This window comes from Thunnus thynnus, chromosome 14, assembly GCF_963924715.1.
Source record: "Thunnus thynnus chromosome 14, fThuThy2.1, whole genome shotgun sequence".
Classification (NCBI taxonomy): Eukaryota; Metazoa; Chordata; class Actinopteri; order Scombriformes; family Scombridae; genus Thunnus; species Thunnus thynnus.
This window is the reverse complement of record NC_089530.1, coordinates 4,855,828-4,876,695: the sequence shown is the minus strand read 5'-3', so window position 1 is coordinate 4,876,695 and position 20,868 is coordinate 4,855,828. Positions and strand designations below refer to the sequence as shown.

Genomic DNA, 20,868 nt, shown 5'->3' with positions numbered 1-20,868 from the left:
ATGACAATGGGCTTTTTTCATTATTTTCCAACCTTTTAAAAACAGAATGATAAATTAAGAAATTAATCAGCAGATTAATCGATAGTGAAAATAATTGTTAGTGGCAGCTCTGCACGCTGAGATGCTGAAAAGCATTTTAAAACTGACACAGTCTATTTTTTACTGCTACCATAATAACCTAAAATAATGTTTGAACTTCATTCATCCAGTCAAAGTCATATTTCCTCCACCTCCCCGCTCCATGTGAACACAGCTAAACATTTACATGCAGAACTACTCGCTAACAGCCGACGGAGCAGGTGAGGATGATACTTCATACGGTTCTGTTCTTCTGGAGGTTTGTGAAGCTTATGGCGATGACAGACGGTGGACGGAGTAAAAAAAAAAAAAATGTTTATACTCTTCAGTGAAGCAAAACTGAAAAAGCTAGTGGCACTAAAAGCAATGGTGAAGAAGTCTTAACTTCAAGTAACACATGCATTAATGACTGCATGAAACAGAGGCATCTCCTTCATGGTTTCATTAGACCAAGATATGAATCAATTTGACAGTGATGATATCGACAGTTCTGGTAAAATCAGACTGACTGACGCATTTGTGTCCAGGCTTTGACACAAATCTATGATTGACAATAAATCTGCGGTGTGATATATATCACAAAGCTTTGAGCTGTGTAAATGCCAACCAGCTCAGTGGACATGGCTCACTCTGTTTTGAGAGGTAAGCTGGGATATAAGCGTCTCAGTGGCACATAGGCTCTGCTGCATCACAGTGGGGGAGATGTGGTTGTGTGTGTGTGTGCGGGATGGGAGGGGGGATGTTTGTGTGTGTATTTGTGCATCTGTGCATTTATAGAGGGGGAGGGTGGATGTCTTTGTGTGTGTGTGTGTGTGTGCGTGTGTGTGTGTGTTTTCTTGGGAAGCAGGCTTGAATCTCTTCCTCCAGCAGTGCAAATCCAGCTTATTGATTAGCCTCATTGTGGCTACGCTATCGATCCTTTGACTGCTAGACCTCAGAGAGCACTGCTGTCCATGTGTGTGGCGTGTGTTTGTGTGTGTGTGTGTGTATGTGTGTGACGTTATTAGTCACAGAACGCTGCTCCTTTGGCTGCCCTTCACACCATCCGCTCAAACTAACTCCAATCGACCACAGATATGCTTTTAGCTGCTGCTTCTACTGTGTGTGTGTGTGTGTGTGTGTGTCACATCCAATATCGGGAACCTTCGAGAGCCCAACACAGTCCAGATGTACGGAGCACCTAGCGATAACACACTCCCCAAATCCCTGCACTGAATGAACAAAGATACACACAAACACAACTACACACACACACACACACACACACACACACACACACACTCCTTCATTTCTGTCTCCAACAAAGGCACGTGCCAGTGTTTTCCATGAAGGAAAGCAGCCTCTTGTTCTCTTTGATAATTTATTCATTTATTCATGGGCTGAAAAGAAAAAGACAACATACACCAGCAGTCCAACGGGACGACAGTGATTTAGTGTTTGTAGAGAGAGCGACAGACATGTGGAGAGCTAGAAAGAGAGAGGAGGAGAGAGAGAGAGAGAGAGGGAGGGACAAATGAAGGAGAGATGGAGATGAATGGAGGTGAGGAGAGGGTGAAAAAAACCAGAGAGATAATGAAGTCACCTCTTTTCTAAAAAGCACTTTAGTTCTTTTGTAGTCCATGAGCTCGGAGTACACACTGTCCTTTCTCATCATGTTCCTTAACCTTTATGTGTTTACCCAATGTGGGATAAAATTCCATTTTTTATCAGAGATACAGTAAAAATAAAGTTCCTAGTTTTCTCCCGACTCTTTCTTTTTTGTCTTTGGTTTCCATATCAGAAACATGGAGAAACACCGTAAAGTAGTGTAGTTACCGAACATAGAAACACAAGACTGACCCAGATAATGTAACGATCATATAGGTTTGAATAATGGCCACCAGTTTGAATTATTTCAACATAGTTTCTGAAAAATCATGTTTTGTTCATCAGTTTGGTGGCAGGGACATTGGAACTATTTTCTGGGATGGAGTGCTGTAAATATGTTTGTAATTTTAATCAAGGTAACGCTCCGTTTCATTTGGTCGCCTGTCAATGGCATTTACCCCTCTACCAAATAGTATACGCACACAAAATGATAATCATCCTGTGTGCATTGTGGGTGTTGTGGTTGTTTGTTGCAATGGTGTCTACCAACAAGATAAAGATAATATGTTGGCGTTGGTTGTCCGCCAGAAACTGTCATTAACTTTTATTCAATTTTAAGCCACATTTTTACAATAAACTTTTTAGATCTTGGTCGTTTTTAAGTATGTCTTTTAACTGGATGAAAAAGTTTAATAAAAAGTGCAAAATCTAAAGTCATCAGGCAAATCATCAGCCTTTGAAGGTACAAATACTACTGAATGAAGGCTGGCTATTCCCTGTAGTCATATATCTCAAAAATAAGTTGCGTGAAACAGAACATGAGGCCAAATGAAAATAGGCGGAAATAGAAAAATAGGTACCTGCAGGTAGCTCAACTGGTGCATTGAACCTTCAGCATACGTTGAATTAAACTTTATTAACATGGGTCAACAGTTTGTCTTGCTATGTTGCTAAGAAGCCCTTCTTAGCTAAAGATGATGCGACCCGCACTGGCCTGGCTGTTTACATAGTTAAATACGCATGAAGTTCTTTGAGCAGGAGACAGGCTTATCATTTCTGACAATCACATCACTAGGGTATGAAAGCATGTATTCTTTATGTAAGGAAATATGAAAGTCAGACAAATGTAAGCTCTAAAATGTTTGTTGCAGTAAAGAGAAGCTGTCGAAGCTGTCACCCCCCCCCGCACCCTCTACTTCCAACGTCTCTGTTTGACAGATGGCTGAAAATATTGCAATACCCATGAGTGTCAGCTGCCATTCTTATGGAGGAAAAGACAATCAGAGGAGCAAATCAGAAAAAATGAATTCAAAACACTGAGAACAAAACATAACCCTGTAGTTGCTGAATTCATCCACAATTGACCAAAAATTCTAAAGTGAATTGATTTAAGCTCCAGATTGTCCTTTCAATTTTCTCAACATCATCATTAGCTGCACACGTAACACAATTTTAAGTTCGGTGATTGGATGTTTCTTGCCGAACTGCACCTTGGGAGTCAAAATTAACTTCTACCTCAAAGTTTTTATGTCCACAGACTTGTACGTTTTACTTTTTATCAAAGAACCATGGCTCCAACATGTACGGATGTATTTAAGAAGCTGACATTTCGAGTAAAGAACGGGAAAAAGTAATGAGTTAAATAATGAAGCTTTTGAACTGTAAATCATGCAGATATTCCAAGAGCCCCAGATTAAAGATATATACCTATAAATGTGCATAATATGTCCTCTTTAAAATAGTTACCTCACTGGTTTTAAATGCAGGGAATAAAAAAATTAAATACATACAACAGAGATTCCGGGTTTGTGCTAAAGTCATCTTTCCAACACTGCAGCTTTTTCATTTACACTCAGAGCACAGTGTCACAAACATACACACGATCACAAGCTCATTCAGGTTGAATGCTGATTCACACATCTAACAGATCAGATGCAAAAACTGTTACTAAAACACCAACTATCTCACAAACACGTCGCTAACACACACATGCGGGCAATTACACTCCTCTCTCTTTCTATATTTTAGACACACAAACTAGAGAGTTGTATGTGTGGGGTTATCTGTGCAGTAAAGTTAGGACTCCATTCAGTATGTAAAACACTATAAACCCAATTACTTTATGCAAAACGCTGCAGGTGGGTTTCACAGCAACAACATGAGGTCCAATCCTGTTTCTTCTCTGCTGGAACATGAGATGCTATGAGGGAAAAGACTCTTGCAAAAGTAGCCTTAACTAAGCTGTAAAACACCCTCACAGAAAGTTATTAAAACACCAAAAACAACAGAAAAAGTCAGTAGATTGTTGCTCTAGTATTCCATGTTAGCACCAACATGCTAATCCAGCACGTTGTGTGTGTCCCTCCCCCAAATCTGTGTGTGTGTGTGTGTCCATGTCTGAGTGTGTGCATACCTCACATCCAGTCTGTCAAGTGTGTGCTTCCCAAATTCAACCCCAAGTGGGTCCCATAAGACTAGCTGGGCATTGCGCGAGTGTGTGTACTCTGAATCAAAGCGGCCGTTCAGTAAGTGTGTGTGTGTGTGTGTGTGTGCGTGTCCCTAAAGCCAACAAACAAATTCTAACCTGAAGCTGGCTGCCATTTTCTCAAAATCACAGCCTAACAAGAGTGTAGATGCTCTGGAAGCTCTCCTGTTTAGTGACAAATAAGAAACACTTCTGAAAATACCCTGTTTAAATTAGTGTGTGTGTGTGTGTGTGTGCGTGTGTGTGTGTGTGTGTGTGTGTGTGTGTAGCCAGTGTTTTGATTTGATTAGGTATTCTTTCCCTGAACGGCGCCGTCACGCATCAGCCGTCAGACCACACCGTGACCTTCCTCAAACACTCGAGAGTGTGTGTGTGTGTGTGTGTGTGTTGTTTGTGTCTCTGTGGGTGCATACATTTCAAGTGAGCGCCTGTGTAACAATGTGTGTGAGTTCATGCTGTGTGTGGATGCATATTGGCATTATTTCTTGAGTTCGAGTGTTTGTTGTTACCTTTATTTGCATGAGTGTGTGTCTTTTTTACCTGTGTGTGTGTGTGTGTGTGTGTGTGTGTGTGTGTGTGTGTGTGTGTGTGTGTGTGTGTGTGTGTGTGTGTTAAAGTGCAATGGGTTTTCCATGACTGTCAGATGAGTGTAACTGGGTGGAAGAGATGGTTGCGTGTGGCAGCTTAAGATCTCCCCTCTGTGACAAAACCTTTTAGATTGTGTGTGAGTGTGCACGCGCATGTGTGTGCATGTGTGTGTGTGTGTTTGCGTGCGTGCGTGTGAGTCTCTGTGTGTCAGTGCCACCAGCTGAGTGACAGATCGTGTTGAATGGTGCAGAACTGCAGCAGCCGGCACACTTAACAGCCTCTGACTTACTGCGGTGACACACACACACACACACACACACAGACGCACACGCACACAGAGTCTTGTGTTGTGTGTGTTGTAGAGTTGGGGGGCTGCAGACTTTATGATATGGATGTCTCAGCCTGTATTGATAATGCATTTTCAACACACTTCTCCTCACTCCATGCACACACACACACCTAGCACATAAACACAACACACACACACACACACACACATATCTGGCCTCCTGCCCACTGTGTCTTTTTATCGCCCTCCTCTTCTTCTCTGTCCATCCTCATCTTCTATTTCTTCCATCATCAGTCTTTATGCCATCTTTCTCCTTCATCCCTGTCCTTCCCTTCATCATCTTCCCCTCCCGTCATTTATCTTCTTTTTGTTACTTTTTCCCCGCTTGTCCTCCTCGTAATTCACATCCTCTTCCTCTCCATCTTCACTGCTTCCTAACCCTCTTCATCTCTGCCTTGCTCCACATTCAACACTCCTCTTCCTCCTCCTAATTGTCCCCCTGCTCTCCGCTGTCTTCATGCCTCCCTTTCAGCCCACTCCTCCCACCCCCCACCACCCCCGGGGCTGACCTCCATATCCTCCCCTTCCTCTTCGGTGAACTCTCTGGTTCTCCTCTTCTTTCTTCTTCCTCCCTCCACTGCAGCTGTCTGTCTTTGGCCTCACTGGCTCATCCATTCAGTGGCAGTTTTATTATTCTCTTTTATGTTGTTAATAAGGCAGCTGTCAGCCACAAGAAGACAATCCACTCCCTGCAGCGCTACCACGACCATCAATGTACTAACTGCTCCCACCATAGCAGCTACCACAACTACCAGTAAAAGCCCATATTCAAAGAATCACCAAATCTCAATGGTAGATTCAGCATAATGTATATTACAGTTCCACAGCACTAACTCCATCACCATAAATAGTGAAGTCCTAGTCCAAGTTGCTGTTTTCAACAGATATGGGGTCTATTTGTGCATGGAAGTTCATTATTGACCTGGAATGTTGTTTGACTGTGACTTAGCTTAACACCGAACAATAAAACGGTGTAGTAGAAGCTAGAATTATGGAAATTATTGGTAAATAGGAACAGTATGACAAAATATTCTCAATTCAGAGTTTGCTTACTAGCCTTTGTGGAGCTTTCAACTGCATCTAACAGGTCTATATCAGCAAATGGAACAGGCTCAGGTGTCATCACTTGACCTAAGTGTGGAACAACGGTCATGTGTTAACAAGTGGTTATATATGGAAGGGAGGCTGTAACCCCTGTCTCGGTTCAGAGATGGTCTTTGGAGGCCGATGTGAATGTTCTCCTTGATCTTTCTAATCAATGCTGTGACTGTTTTTTGTCAAAGCTCCCAAAAAGCTGGTCAGTGGACCTTGAATTGAGATTATTTCAACAAAGCCGTTCTTATTCACCAATTTAAGAATACTACTGCATATTAGGGGTGTGCCCAAATCCAAATATGTTATTTGGCAAAGCACAAATAGTAGGCTTTTTACAAACATTTATTTTGTGCAAAAATTTTAAAAATGATTTGTTTTCGGGAAGAAAAACAACCCATGTCAAATACCAGCGTGCAGGTCGGTTACATCTCTATCTCAATCTCTCTCCTCTGTTCTGCTGTCTCAACATCTACCTGCTACATGAAGCACATTTCCTTATTTGGACATAACTCAGAGTTGGGGATGTTCCCCAGAGATAAAGCTGAGCTACTGACACGCAAAGTTCTCTCAAGGGACTCTCCATAACCTGTTGTTCCCTCTCTCCTTTCCACAAAGTTAAGTTGTAAAAAATAGGCAATAAATGAAAAACGCAAAGCAAGAATCACCTTTGAAGCTCTTGCCTACATGTTACACACTGTGCTGTCTCTGTGTTATGGGTGCATAGACAGGTAGAGGTCTGTTGTACCATTGCAATGGCCAAAGTTTTATCTCAGTAGTCAGCACAGTCGTCTATGATCTGGGAGACTCCGGTTCCAGACCCGATGTAGTGACCTCCTTTGTAAGATAGTTTATTCATAAACATTTATTTTAACACACTAATATCCTAAAATTAAAAGTGTAATAAAAAAACAAAAACAGGATTTTTACACCTATTTCCACTTTTATTTAAATACAAATACAATTATAAATAATTTTGCTGCCTCAACAAATATAGATACAAATACAAATAATGGGCCCTCTGCACATCCCTACTGCATATATGCAAAAGAGTTGTATAAAGCCTTTAGTGTCTCCAGAGAGAAGTGTGTGAAATCTGATAAATCAACCTCTGTAGCTGCTTTTCATCTCTGCTGGAAGCTAGCAGCTCCAGGCTACATTAGCCGCTACTAGTATAACACATCAGAATCGAATATGAGTCAAGTTGCATTATGGGTAATGTAGGTATCAGATTTTGACAACGATTTTCAATCCTTTTCTTAAAAACTGTCCATCCATCGACAGTGTTATAGATTGCAATGCTAAATCGATTGAGAACTCTTCCAATTGGTCATTTTTAGTTTCATTGACTGGATGGAAAAAACAGCAAAGTAGCCACAACTGGATATGTTTAGTATCTGTTGTACTGATGGAATTAGTGCAGTGGACACGTACATTGTCCTGAATTTATCAAGACGCCTGCTAAAAATGGAGCAAGTGTTGAGTTTTCATTAACAGCAAACTAACAACAGCAAATTAAAACGGAAGAAGATCATAACACAGAAAGGTTTCTCACTAAACATGAAGAAATTTAGTTATAAAACCAGGAACATTTCGAAACAAAGGTCTCTATAATAAGCCTGTCTCAAATAAAGGCCTGTGTATTTAAAATAAAATCTTTGAAAGATAGATAAAACTGTCTTGGAATTGAAGGTGTGGCTAGCACTGCTGCAGCTTCTGCCACCACTGCTGCTGGTATAGACTTACTTGTCAGCCGCACTGTCTGCAGCCGTCTGTCTTATGTCTCCCTCAATCATCCTCATGTTTATTCTTCCTCATGCTCTCATTCGTCCTCTATTTCCTGTCCCTCTTGTATCCGTCCTCTGTATTTTTCCTCTCCCCGACGCCCACTCGCTCTCCCCGCTAACCAATTTGCAGCCCTCATCTCCCGCTCCTCTCCCTCCACACTATTTGTTTTTCCTCTCCCTCTTTTAGTGTTGTTTGCACTTTGTTTGTTCCATCGCCCCGCTCTGCCTCTCCTCGGAGAATAAGACGTCTGTTTCATCTGCCTCGTACGTGTGAAGGAGGACAGTGGAATGCTGTGTTGCGTAAGGATGTTGAGTACAGTCTCAATGGGTTGCCAGCTTCCATAAAGAGCGGGAGCTGCAGGTGTTTGTGTATGTGTGCGTGTCTGTGTGTGAGTTTTGTGGGTACCGGGTTTCATCATTTGGTGCAGTGGTAGCTGGTGATGCAGTGCTCGATTTAGCATTGTGCTCCTGTAACATTGTCATTGGACTCCCTATGGAGAGTGCTGCATTGATCTTGAAAAAGATAAATATAGATAAGATTTTTTATTCCATGCATTCTTCTTCTTTGTCAAAGCTACCTGCACCTACATTCCACACAATGCAATTTGACCACAGACAGTTCAGTGGGAGATTCAGGTGTGTTATGCTAGTAGCGACTAATGGAGCCTGGAGCACCCCCAGATTTGTTTCATTTTCAAATTTGTAGTCTTCAGCCTCAAAAGACTTTATACTAAATATTTATACTTTTTTCACATAATAATAATAATATAATTTACCCACGGCTACAAACCAACCAATAGGAATACAGCATTAAATGATGCAGAACTGCATGATACAACATCGTGCATGTTTTTTAAAAAGTTTTTAAAAAGTCATGTGGCTATAGCTTATCAGTTATGATAAGCTTATTGTTTACAGTTAGGCACTGCAGATGGATGATGCAAGTTGATGATGTGTCCTCCCTTGGATTTTTTTTTTCAAAATTGTAGCCCCATGATTAAGAAGGCATTTATCACATGGTCTGATATGCATCAAAACTGATATCAAACATACAGACACAGATTGCAACCGAGATTTTATTAGACCTATCCTGCGCAGTGTGTGATGCAATGAACCTGCAAGATCTTTGTTACTGCACAGACCCCTGGGCCACTGTGACACCCCGCTATATGAGTGCTATTTGTATAATTCAAAATATAATGAACGTCACATTAAAGTAGCGCACATGTAATAATACTTTATTTGTACGGCACTTTTCTTAACATAATTGCCAAGTGCTCAAGCAAAGAACGTGAGACACGGTAATAAGTTTATACAGTGAAAAATAAAACCAGATCAAATTAAATAAATATTACATAAATAAATCAAACAGCATAATGTGTAGAGATATAAATTTATACAAGTCCATTAAAAGACGAGTACATTTAGTTGATGAAAATAGAGAAGTAGTGGTGCAGGTTGTGAACTGTAGTCATTCCACAGTTTAGTTATAGCAGATGCACTCTCACCCAATCTTGATTTAGGAAGAGTTCTTTTCTGCAGACCTTCCTGTGCTGTCTTGTGTCTATGAGTTTAGTAGGTCAGAGATATAGCTTGGAGCCAATCCATTTAATGCTAAGCAGTAAGCAGCATTTTTGAAGAAACTGGAAGCTAATGAAGGCTTCTCTTAAAGCTGAGCAGCTGCATTTTGGACCCAACTGCAGACTTTCAGCATGTTGGGTTTTTTTTACTATGTGTTAAATATAGAGCAATACAACAATAAAGACGAGATGAAATGAAAGCATAAACAGCTTCCTCCAGGTCAGCAGCTGACAGAAATGGTTTGATTTTAGAGATACTTCTCTTAGACTGATAACCCTTGAACTCAGTATTTACTGTGAAGTTCAGATTTGACAAAGCAAAGTGCAGACCTGTGGAAGTATAAGTAAACGAAGTTCTTTATCCAGCTGTTTCAAAATTTAAGCTCTTTACCTGTAGATTTTGACAGATTTTTTTGAGATTACATTCACTGTTTTGTGTCATATTTATTGAAGATATCTCTTAAAGATATTGTTGTTTCAGACTGAGTTGGGGGATGATTCCTGTCTGAGAAACATGCCCTTTTAAATTTCACCATGAAAAGCACATTATGTGCTCATTATTTTATTGTTATTCACCGGCCCTGACAGCAGCCTTCTTTCATGTATTTTGACCTGTTGTTGTGCAGGTGCCGGAGGTGGTAGAGATCTACAAAAACTAAATGTCATGCCATAGTGTGCATGTTCAGTCTGCTGTTTTTCCTTTTAAGATGTCAGCCTGTGCTGTCCTCTTAATATAAGCAGCAAGCTGAAGTATAAATTCCAGATACACAAGCTGCTGTCTGCTTTCAAACTGCTGCTTATCTGCTCATCAAGCACTTTTTATAATAGCATTATCTCATGCTTTGATGTAATTAGGATGCCACAGGTACCCGGGGGATCTTAGGTCCAGTTTCTTGTACTTAATGAATATTTATATACAGTATTACCATTTCTGGCAGCTCGCTTCCCCGTCTTGATTATTCTAGTCCCTTGGTGTTTGTTTCCGAGTTGACTGTCACATGAATTAATACATTTTTCAAAAAAAATACAACAACAACTGATGAACTCATGGTTTTTGTAATATTAGGTGTTGAGTCTTTGTCATAGTGATTCTTGTGTGATAAAAGAAGAAATATGGGATTCACTGTCACTTGTCTTGGCCTCAGCAGAAGCCGTCGTGTACATCAGGGTTGAACTTACAGCAGACTTTGCCCCCGTTCAGACATTCAGCGTGACAGATGTCAGCACATGTGTTTGTCTGGCGTGTATTCTGATGATAGTGATCTGATGTGACAGCAGTCATCAGAGGGGTTTGCTCAGTGGTTTTTCATTCAAACTGGCATGCATCACCATCAACTGAGGACTCTATTCACCTGTTGGATGGGGGGGGTTGGTTATTGATTTGTAGCCTCCCCTCCAATTCCACTTTTTCTCTCTCTCTTCAAACAGAACTGACCCTGACAGCCAATCACAGTCTGTCGCTGGCTGTCTGTCAGTTGCATCACTCAGTGTCACCCCAGATAACTAATTACATGGGATGTCCATTCCTCAATAACCAGTTTGGAAGCAGGCAAATCCAACATGTCTGTCAGAGTTTAGAGATGGATTTTGGCAGCACGTCTGTTCAAATCCTTCTGAACATACAACGGGGAACTTAAGCTTTTTATGCACAGTGATATTTCTTTCTTTCTTCTCTGTCCCACAGCAGCTGTGTGGGATGTTGCATTGAAAGGCTTTTTAATCTGAATTTTGTGTGCGAGAGTCTGAAATGTCTGAAATCAAATGGACATGCTACAACAATTTTTTTTTTTTTGCTTGTTGCACTTTACATGCCAACACTCTTAATGGAGGTGTGCGCTTTTCTGTGGAGGATTTTTCAGATTAGTGTTTGACAAATACGAGAGCTTTTTCTTCTTCGGTTTTGTTTTGTTTTCAGGATTTGTAGGCAGCATTTTGCATTTATTCTAGTGCGTTATCCTCCTATCCAGGAGAGAGAGAGAGAGGGAGGGAGGGGTATAAATCTTGCTGTGGACATGGCAGTTATATGTTATGTGCCTTAACCTTTAGGCAACGGATGCCTTGACCAGTTTGGTTTAGGATCAAACATATATGTATTTTGCATTTGTATTGTATCAGCTGCAAGATTTTTAGAAGACAACTTTTAGATTTATAGCTTTTCATGACAGTTTTATTTTCCCCCAAAACTTTTTTTGCTGTGACAAGCAGCTCGATAGCTTGCTGTCTGTTGGTTCACCACACTATGTAGACCACAGTTTTCATCTTAGGAGGCTGAAATTTGGCATGAAAGTCATGTGTGTGTGTGAAGGTGTGTGTTTGTGTTCATGCCAATTGGCTAAAAGAGGGCGTGGCAATGAGAGTGGCTTATTGCAAAAAGGCAAATAACTTCCAAATATATTCACAGACTTGCAAGAGATTTTGTGGAAAGGTTGGTCGTGAGCAGAAGGACAGCTGATTAACTGTTCATGCCAACTGGCAGTGGGAGTGGCAACACTTTCTATCTATGAGGCTGAAATTTGTGGTGCAGGTTAAGTGTTGGTGAGGTTGTGTGTGTGTGAATGCATGAACTCGTGGATGCATGCGCGTACATGATCGCAGCTATTGCGAATTTGCACTTTTTCTTGTTTCAGTAAGTACAAAAAAATCTCTAAACCAGCACTGAAGAATCTCATGCAACACAATGCATTGCTTTGAAAAGAGTACCACTGGGGTTATTGAACAGTTAAATTGATTGAATTTTGTAGTTTAATAGCACAAAAACCGCAACAAGGTCACAGGTTCAGTTTTTGTATCATATAGGCAAAGACACCATGGTTTTATTAGTGCTTTCCCTATCATTCCTGTTATTATAGACTCCTGTATAGCTGCACTTCACTGTCGGTCAATAGAAATGCACAGCACAGACCAACCTTTTGCTGCTGTACATAAACGACCAAAGCCTTGCTGCAGTCCCAACACACATCAATTCGCAGCCAATGCATTCTTGATTAGGCGTGGACACTGTAATTGTTTTCATTGCCTTGGATTGGAACGACACTGAATCTAATGTGGTCCATCGATCTTTTGTTGGGGGGAAATTGGGTTTGTTGCCAGCGTTGTAGATCTCTTGTGGCCCACGTGTTAGCCTTTTATACTCTCTCTCCCTCACTACGTTTTTCTCTCCAATCTCACTTTATATCTATCTATCTATCCCCCTTCCTCCCTTCTTCATTCCTGTCCCATCTTTGTCATTTCATCTCTTCCTCTCTCTCTCTATCTATTTCTTTCTGCTTTTTTTTTCTCCCTTACTTTCCTCCTTCCTCATAGAACATTTTCAAAGGATTTTCTTTCCACACTTTTGCTGGTGCATTGCTCTTTTGTTGTTTGTTTTTCATGTGTTACCGCCACCAATTGTTGATTAGTGGAATCATACAGAAATGTCAGCAGGGATGTGTGACATTAATGCCTTCATTCATAGAACAAGAGATACAAATAAAAACAAGGGCCTGGTCATTAAAACGTTGCTCCATAGAGCCACTGCTGATCAGAAAATCCACAGGGTACCTGATAAATTAATACATATATTTATCATCTGTAACTGTGCTAAGGCAGGAACCTTCATCATTATGGCTAGTGGGTGACTATCTAATATACTCCTTTTTAATAAAGGTCAGTATTGGTTTGCTGTATAAAAACTTTAATAGGCAGGTCAAATCATTGTATATAACTGCCCGTCTCTATAATAATGTGGAATTAAGAACGCATCGATGTGAGCTGAGTTAAATTGGACGTTATACTAAATAATTTCCTCTCACCTTTCTCTTTGTCTGTCTTTTTCTCAGCAGTCAGAGTGCAGAGCCAGTCCCAAGAAAGGCACAGAGGCGGCCGTGGACCTGCTGGGCCTTGGTAAGACATGCGCAACCCTCTACCAACTTACAATATAATAACTTGTCAAACTGTATTTAAATGTCTGCCTAATGTGTCAGATATGTAAATGAAAGCAGTTATGCCGGGTGATGTAATCACATTTTAAAATTGATATTGTAATTATTTCAGGTTAAATAACGTCTGACATTATCAGGGGAGAAGTTGAATGCTGCCAGGCTTTATTTAAGTCATGAACAGAGACCTTTTGTTACGTTTGATGACTTATTATATCATCTGGCAGTGAATACATCATTAGTGGCTTCAGACCGCCATGCCTGACATTACTGTGAACAGACTACAGTTAAATCTACCCAACAGTCCAGTCACGTAATGGAATATCTAAGTATGATTTGAGGTGTATTTCAAAAAGGGAAAGAATTTTGTTCTGGGGGAATTGGGGAATATCTGTGAATTATATAAATGAATCATTTTACTGGAACCTAGCAGGATATTATATTTTACACCCAGTATCACTCACTTTAGTAGAAGCTATACTAATTGGTAGAAAAATCAAGTGCAACAAATTAGTTATGAAACATCTCATGGGATTTTACTGGGTCTTTGTTGGGATATTTGTCTTCAGCTGATTAGTCATAAATCAAAGCAGTGAGAGAGCTGGCGAGGACAATTAAACTCTAATAGGTCTATTATTATGATTCTAACAAGATGTTAGTTTACAGATAGTTGTTTGCTAGCTAAACTGTTATAGTGTTGTTCTTATTCTGGCATTTTTTGGCAGTTATCAAATTCAGATGCATTACAACCCTCTGACCTGGAGTGGGGCTGACTCAGATTTGCTTCTATCAGATTTTTTATCTGACCAACGGATGTGACTAAGTGTAAATGAGAGTGTTATAAATCTTGTCTGGATTGTATTGGAATATGAAAAGACAAGTGGAAGTGGGGCCTTAGAGATGGTGCAAATGGACTGACCATCAGAGACATGATTTTGTGTTTAATTGACCCTTTGAACCTGGTTGAGCTTTTTTGTGTCAAAGGTCACCCTCCTCCTTCTCAGTCACGACTCAGCAGTGTTAATTTTGTCAACAAAAATTACCAAAAATATGAATTTATGACCTTTATTCACAATGAAAACAAGACTGAGGGCCGTGTTGTAATCATCGATAAGTGCAAAGTGGTAGGTCTGTCACACATGGACAGTGTGGGTGTCTCCTAGCACACCTGCTATTTTGTTTCATATCAGAGCAGCAGCACATTGTTGTCTGTATGTGTGTGGAGCGTCACGACATGAACACACAGAACAACAAACCTATAGCCACAGGCTGTTTGCGTGGGTTTTATAGTACAATGATGATAGGAAAAAACATATTGGTGAAGCTGCTTATTTAGGTTTTAATTCCACTTTATTTGACGTTATAAATGGTCACAATGTGTTGTACCTGATGTGACAGCAGCGTTTACACTGTGATGCATTGATGAAATAAAACATGAGTTGCCACTTTTGCTAAAAATAAAGTTGGCAATGAGGCAATGATGCATAGGATTGATGAGCCTTGGTAATCCCACATAATCAGGCAGAATACGGTGTTTAACCGACCAGTCTGATGTGTGCAGAGGTGTGTGTGTGGTGAGGCTTGTGTGGTGAATGTGCTCTGGTACAGCACTTCTCAGAGGCTGCAGATTTATCAACATATCAGTCCTGCTGCCTTCAGATGCTGCAGGTATGTAATGAATTGACGGAGCTTTTCATACAGTATAAAGCAGCTGTGGACAACAGATACTGTAAAAAATAAACCATTTTATATATTCATTTATAGATAAATGCAGACTGCTTCATAGGTGTTCCTACTGTGACCACATTAGACTTCATTTTTTGATGTCAATTTTAAACATATCTACTGAATGGAGAATTTTTACTTAAAATACCCTCACTGACCACTTTATTAGGTACACCTGTACAATCTAGTGCAATTATATGGCAGTTCACTGTGTTTACTTTCATTAAACCACCTGAAAATGACACCAGGCTGCTACAGAATAACCACACGCACCTCTACACACATCAGACCGGTCAGTTATAACTCAATATTCTGCCTGTTTATGAGAGAGACATCAGGTTTTTAGGATTCATCATAGCCTCTTTTCCAACTTTCATTTTAGCTGAAGTAGCTATTCTTGAAATACATTGCGTGCAAGCGCTGTTGTGTAAAATGAATTATTAAACTATGTGACCATGTACGAGGTGAGATACATGAGAATTGTGACTGAAATAGCGCCGGTCTGATGCAATCATAGAAACGGCTTTACCAAATTTCTTTATTTTTATTTCTATTATTATAGTATTGTGACTAACTGATGAAAAAACTGCTCCGTCTGTCTTTTGGTGCAAATTTGTGGTAATTTGTGTTGCTGCATGCTGTGATGCTCTGAACCATCCAGACATTTCCTGAAGTAAAGTTTTCTGTTTGTTGAGCTGTCTTCATGCTTAACTGTGGTTGGCACAACTGTTTCAGAGCTATGAGAGCAGTGATGTGACTGGCTGAAAGAGTATTTAATAATCACCACACCTGCTGATCTCTATTCACCTTCATCCAGCCCTTTTGCACGTTGCGCTGCTGCACATACGTGAACCAAAATACATTACAAATATATTCATTTAGAGGCAGAACTGAGTAGATAAATGCGTCTCATTTATCTACTGCATGCTTGCATTTTAATAGGATTTCAGCTTTATTGAAAAACATAACAGAGTCGCTGGAACGATAGAAAGCACCAAGGATATGGCATTCAACAAAGGTCACAAGCTGTATTCAAACCTGTGACATTTTGAGTACATGACATGTGCCTTGGCCCGCTAACCACCAGAATATTGCCCCGTGCTCGTTGACCCGAATCCTTAGTGAAAAAACAAAGCAGAAAAAGGGAAGAGGTGGGTTGAGGGTTTTCACCATAAATTTGTAAAATGCAATCACCTGGTGTTGTTCCAGTGCAAGGCTGTGTTGTGTTAGATGCTAGCCGAGGGTAAGCTGCACCGACAGAAGAAAGAGATGGTGGACACAGCATTGATCAAAAATTCCCGACCACAGCATGGAAGAGTGAGAGTGGATGCCCCGCTATAAATAACCAATGCTACGCACCTTGCAGCCATGTCGAGTGGATGAGATTTCACACATAATCAATAAGTCAAATACGTGGCAGTATGCCTTCAGCACTCACATCCCCCCTCATTCCTCCATCCATCCCTCTGTGTCTCTGGTTACCTCACTCTGCAGCCGTCAAACAGACACTTTCTCCCTTTGCTGCTGTGTCTGTGTGTATGTGTGTGTTCTTCTGTCAATTTCTTTGTTCAGTTTAATTCAGTTTAGCAGGCTGTGTTGGAATAAAAGTAAAAACAACATGGTGAGATGATCCAGATAAGCATTTCTACATGAAATTTCTGTTAGTCCTTGCACCCAAAAATCTGGCCAGTATTAACTTTTCATTAAATATCTAATGTGAGCCAGTTTCATGTAGGTTTCTTTTGACTACAGCAATACAAAATTTCATATTTGATGTATTTATTTCAGGTTGTGTTGGATACTGTAGGTTTGGTGTCCCATAAGCATAAATGCTGTTACAAAGATGTTCCGTTCTACCAGAGATAGATCTCTCCAGAGACTACCAAATCAATTTGAAAAACTTTTTCTGATGGATCAATACATTTTCTGTTTCTGCCTGTCTCTCACTGCTACCTCCTTCCCTCTCTGCTGTAATAGTCCTGATACACTGAATTGACACTGGTATCCAGAGAGTTGCAGAATAAACAGGATCCTATCTTCATGTTGTCTCCTCAAATCTTACTCCAGCAGCAGTGTTCACAGTCAGACCTGGCAGCACGACTGTCCTTGTTTTGGTCCCAGCTGTATTTCTAGTAGAAATGTTAAGACCTCACTTGTTTTAGTAGTTTTAATTTGTGAGAAACATACATTTTGTTGTCGTTAACAGGGATGGAGCAGGCAGGCAGTTCCAATTTAATTAGAGTTTTTCGCTCAGTTGTTGTTTTTCATCCGTTAAATGTTAGATCACATTGTTCCTAAATGCATGATCAAACATATTGATTTTTTGACAAACATCTCCAGCCTCTTTACTCCAGAGAGAGAGAGAGAAAGGTGTATTGTATAGCTCCTTTGAGACATGCATCACACTATGTAAATGTGATCAGAATATTTCATGTCAGTCTCATGTCTAAGTGCGTGTGTCACTTTCAGGTAAAAGTCACAACAGAAATCTTACCAGGTCGTACCTTCAGCACGGCACAAGTCTGAACTGAACGCTGAAAGTTACAGAGCAATTCATTGCATGTCCTGTTCTACCTTCTAAGATTTCTGTTAGATGTCAGATGTTTCACTAAAAATTAGTTTTTCCCCTCACTGATTCACAAAAAGGACTCAAAATAAATGGCCAAACTCCAACTTAACCAAAATAATAATCAGACCAGCTGGGTCCCTCTATCAGGTTTCAATTTGCATCCATGCCAAGTGCATGAACAGCAGAATTCTCTTTCTAATAAATGATGATGTCATGAAAAAAATGATAAGGGAAATAACTACTCAGTATCGGGTCATTAATTAAGACTTTAATGGCAAAATAAGTTCCCTCATGGGATTCCTCACCGCTTTTCTCCATCAGTAAGTGACACGGCTCCTTCTCGTGGGCTGGATTCCAAATATCTTGCAAGCATTTTGTCCCATTCTGTAACTGTCATCTCATGTCTGAATAAAGCTGAATGAATGTATGACAAAAAACTATTAGATAGATGAATCCAGCAATGTTACACATTTCATGCATGACAAAGACTTCAGTGTAAATATGGGAGAAGATGTACGAAGCAAGGTCCTCCAAAACCATGAAGATCAATATCAAGTTAAAAAAACATACAACAGACTGAAGGGACTATTACTGGGCTTCTGTTAGATCCAACTTTGTATTAACATACTTAAACTGTGTGCAAATGATCCACCATTGCTGTCCAGTGGCTTGATTGCAGGCAACATCGACATTTGGTTACATAACTTGTGGAAATGCAGGTTGTTTCTCCATAGCATAGCCTCCTTCTGAAAAAACCATAAATAATATTTGGCAGAGGTTTCATCAAAACACCATCAGACCATAACTACTAGATTTTTATGTGCACCATTTCTTATTAATGCACATTCGGGAGCACTGCAAAAAGCAGAAGGTGGTTTCTTACTTCCTTTATCACCTGTAAACAAACATACTGTAGCATTAGCAGGTCATTATGTGTCCATTTTCCACACTTCCCTCTCTATAATGACTCTTCCTGCCAGCAGTTAATGGCTGCAGTCACCAACTGGGCCTGTGTTCCCTTTTCTGGACTCTCCTGTTCCCAGAGCCACTCACAGGGGAGCGGGCAACCTTCATTTCATGCCCTAGTTGTGACTTGTGTTTTGTTGGGGGGAAAAGTGGGCTGAATTAACATATCCTTTGGTTTATGGCTGTATCAATACTTCAAAGACCAATAACCAATGAATTTTTATCATGGACAGGATGGAAAAGCATTTTGACCACTGGGACAACTCTCAGTAGAAACCATGGATAATAATCATAGAACATGTTCACATATATTTGTGTGAAATGTTTGAATTAGTGTGACCAATTAGAATCAGTTCAGAGTTGAATCAGCTCAGTTATTTTACCCCTTGTGGTGATAGTCAAATCCTGAATGTGACAGTCTCCCACTGCTCAATGAGGCTGCTGTATTCATTGCGTTGTCACTTGGAAATTGTGTGTGTGTGTGTGTGTGTGTGTATGTGTTCGGGATGATTATAAAAGACACCCCCAGCCTGAACTATTGGTCTGTTTCCATGGTGAAGTTGAGAGTGCTCTCAAGAAGCGGCCCCATCCCATAATAAAGGGATGGTGGGCACATTGCCCGACATGGCAGTGATGATGATGATGATGATGGGCCCTTTTCTCCCTCCGGCTCATTTCCATGGCGATGGGTGAATGAGTTTTTGGTAAGAGGGGGGGATTAGAGTGATAGGAGGGTAATTTATGCACATGAAATCCTATTTTTCTCTCTTTCCAGTTCAATATGTTACAATGTGACTCACACCTGTCATTCTTGTCAGTCCCTTAAAGAGCTAATCATAATCATCACAGCCTTTATTCTGTGAGCACTTTTTAACAGCAATTTACAAAGTGATTTTACAATCAAAATAAAAGCCAAGCTCATAAATGACATGAAGACATCACAGGATGGATGGAGGGCAAAAATCAATAGTTTAAATATTGGGATGGAGGACGCCACAGTCAAAGTAATTCTTGGAAAATGAGTTTTATTAAGTGGTTTAAAAGGATGTCGAGTGGTCTTTCTCGCCGTCTCACAGTAAATGATTTTCGTTGTACCCTGCTGTCTGGCTAAAGGAGCTCAGTCCTGTTCACACTTTAAAAGGGCTAAATTATGGATGTTTCATCACTGTGGTTATATAAATGACCTCCACTGCTCGCTCGCTCTCAAACACACAGTTTACTCCCTTTTCCCTTTCACTTACTACACCTCCCCTCCCCCTTTCTGCCTCTCCATCACGGTCTTCCTCTCTGTGTGTCTCATACAGTATGACTGTACATTGTGTACTGGGGGTTTCTTTTTCAGCGCCATGGGAACAGATCTCTCTCTCAGGACAACACAGTCTTTCCATAATGATGCTGTACTTTAAACAACCTAAGGATCAGCTTGAATATTACCATATTTTTAATTTAGCTCTCGTGTTAGATGAAGGAAAGACAATTTACCCATCAGAGATGACAAGAGGCTTAAATTTGACTTTGGCTGCTAAAGTTTTCCTCTGTCTTCTTGGGCAGTAAGCTTCAAATAAGAATGGTAACAAGAGATTCACCATTTAGGCTGCAATGTACAGTATTCTAAAGGACTAGTTGAACTTTTCCTGGAAATCTGATTATTTTCTGTCTTTTAGCCTAGTTCAAACACACTTTTGTTTGTATATTTTGAAGTAATGTCTAGTGTTAATTTGCACATATTCATTAGTTATTATAGTTATTGTGTTTTGGCATCTGTCATGTGTAATAAGGATTTAGCCAGCTATCATATATATTTAATTCATGTGTTATTCAGTTAGGTTTGTTCAAGTCAGTGTGCTCAGTTCTGTTGCAGTTCAGTTTCAGTATTTTGCATTCAGCTTTGTTTTGCTGTTGTTTTCTATTATGGGCCTAATTTAATTAATATTTACTTCTGCATTGTACTTTCTCATTTTTTGGGTAAACAAAACCCACATTTTTATGCCTTCAGATTAAACAAACGAGATAATGTTAATTGGTGAGCTCAGTGGCATATTTTTGACTTTTGTAGAGAGCCAGGCTCACTGTTTCTTCTTGCTAACCATGTCCTGACCCCATCTCTGAGATACTGTGTACTTAATGCACGGACATGAGTGGTAT

At 40.2% G+C, this 20,868-nt stretch overlaps 2 protein-coding genes across 8 annotated transcripts in view; both read left to right on the top strand.

Moving 5' to 3' along the window:
• Positions 1-20,868, top strand: part of LOC137196635 (stromal membrane-associated protein 1-like) — a 113,591-nt gene that overhangs the window by 62,284 nt on the left and 30,439 nt on the right. For 5 of the 7 annotated variants that reach the window (XM_067609388.1, XM_067609386.1, XM_067609392.1 and 2 more), the window contains one exon: positions 13,365-13,428. In XM_067609388.1, coding sequence (XP_067465489.1) covers positions 13,365-13,428 — 64 coding nt within the window. The remainder of the gene's footprint in view (positions 1-13,364; positions 13,429-20,868) is intronic. The other 2 variants (XM_067609389.1, XM_067609391.1) reach the window with 1 other exon arrangement.
• Positions 18,987-20,868, top strand: part of LOC137196633 (regulating synaptic membrane exocytosis protein 1-like) — a 275,917-nt gene continuing 274,035 nt past the window's right edge. The window contains exon 1 of the mRNA XM_067609385.1: positions 18,987-18,992. The gene's annotated coding sequence lies outside the window, so the exon portion shown is untranslated. The remainder of the gene's footprint in view (positions 18,993-20,868) is intronic.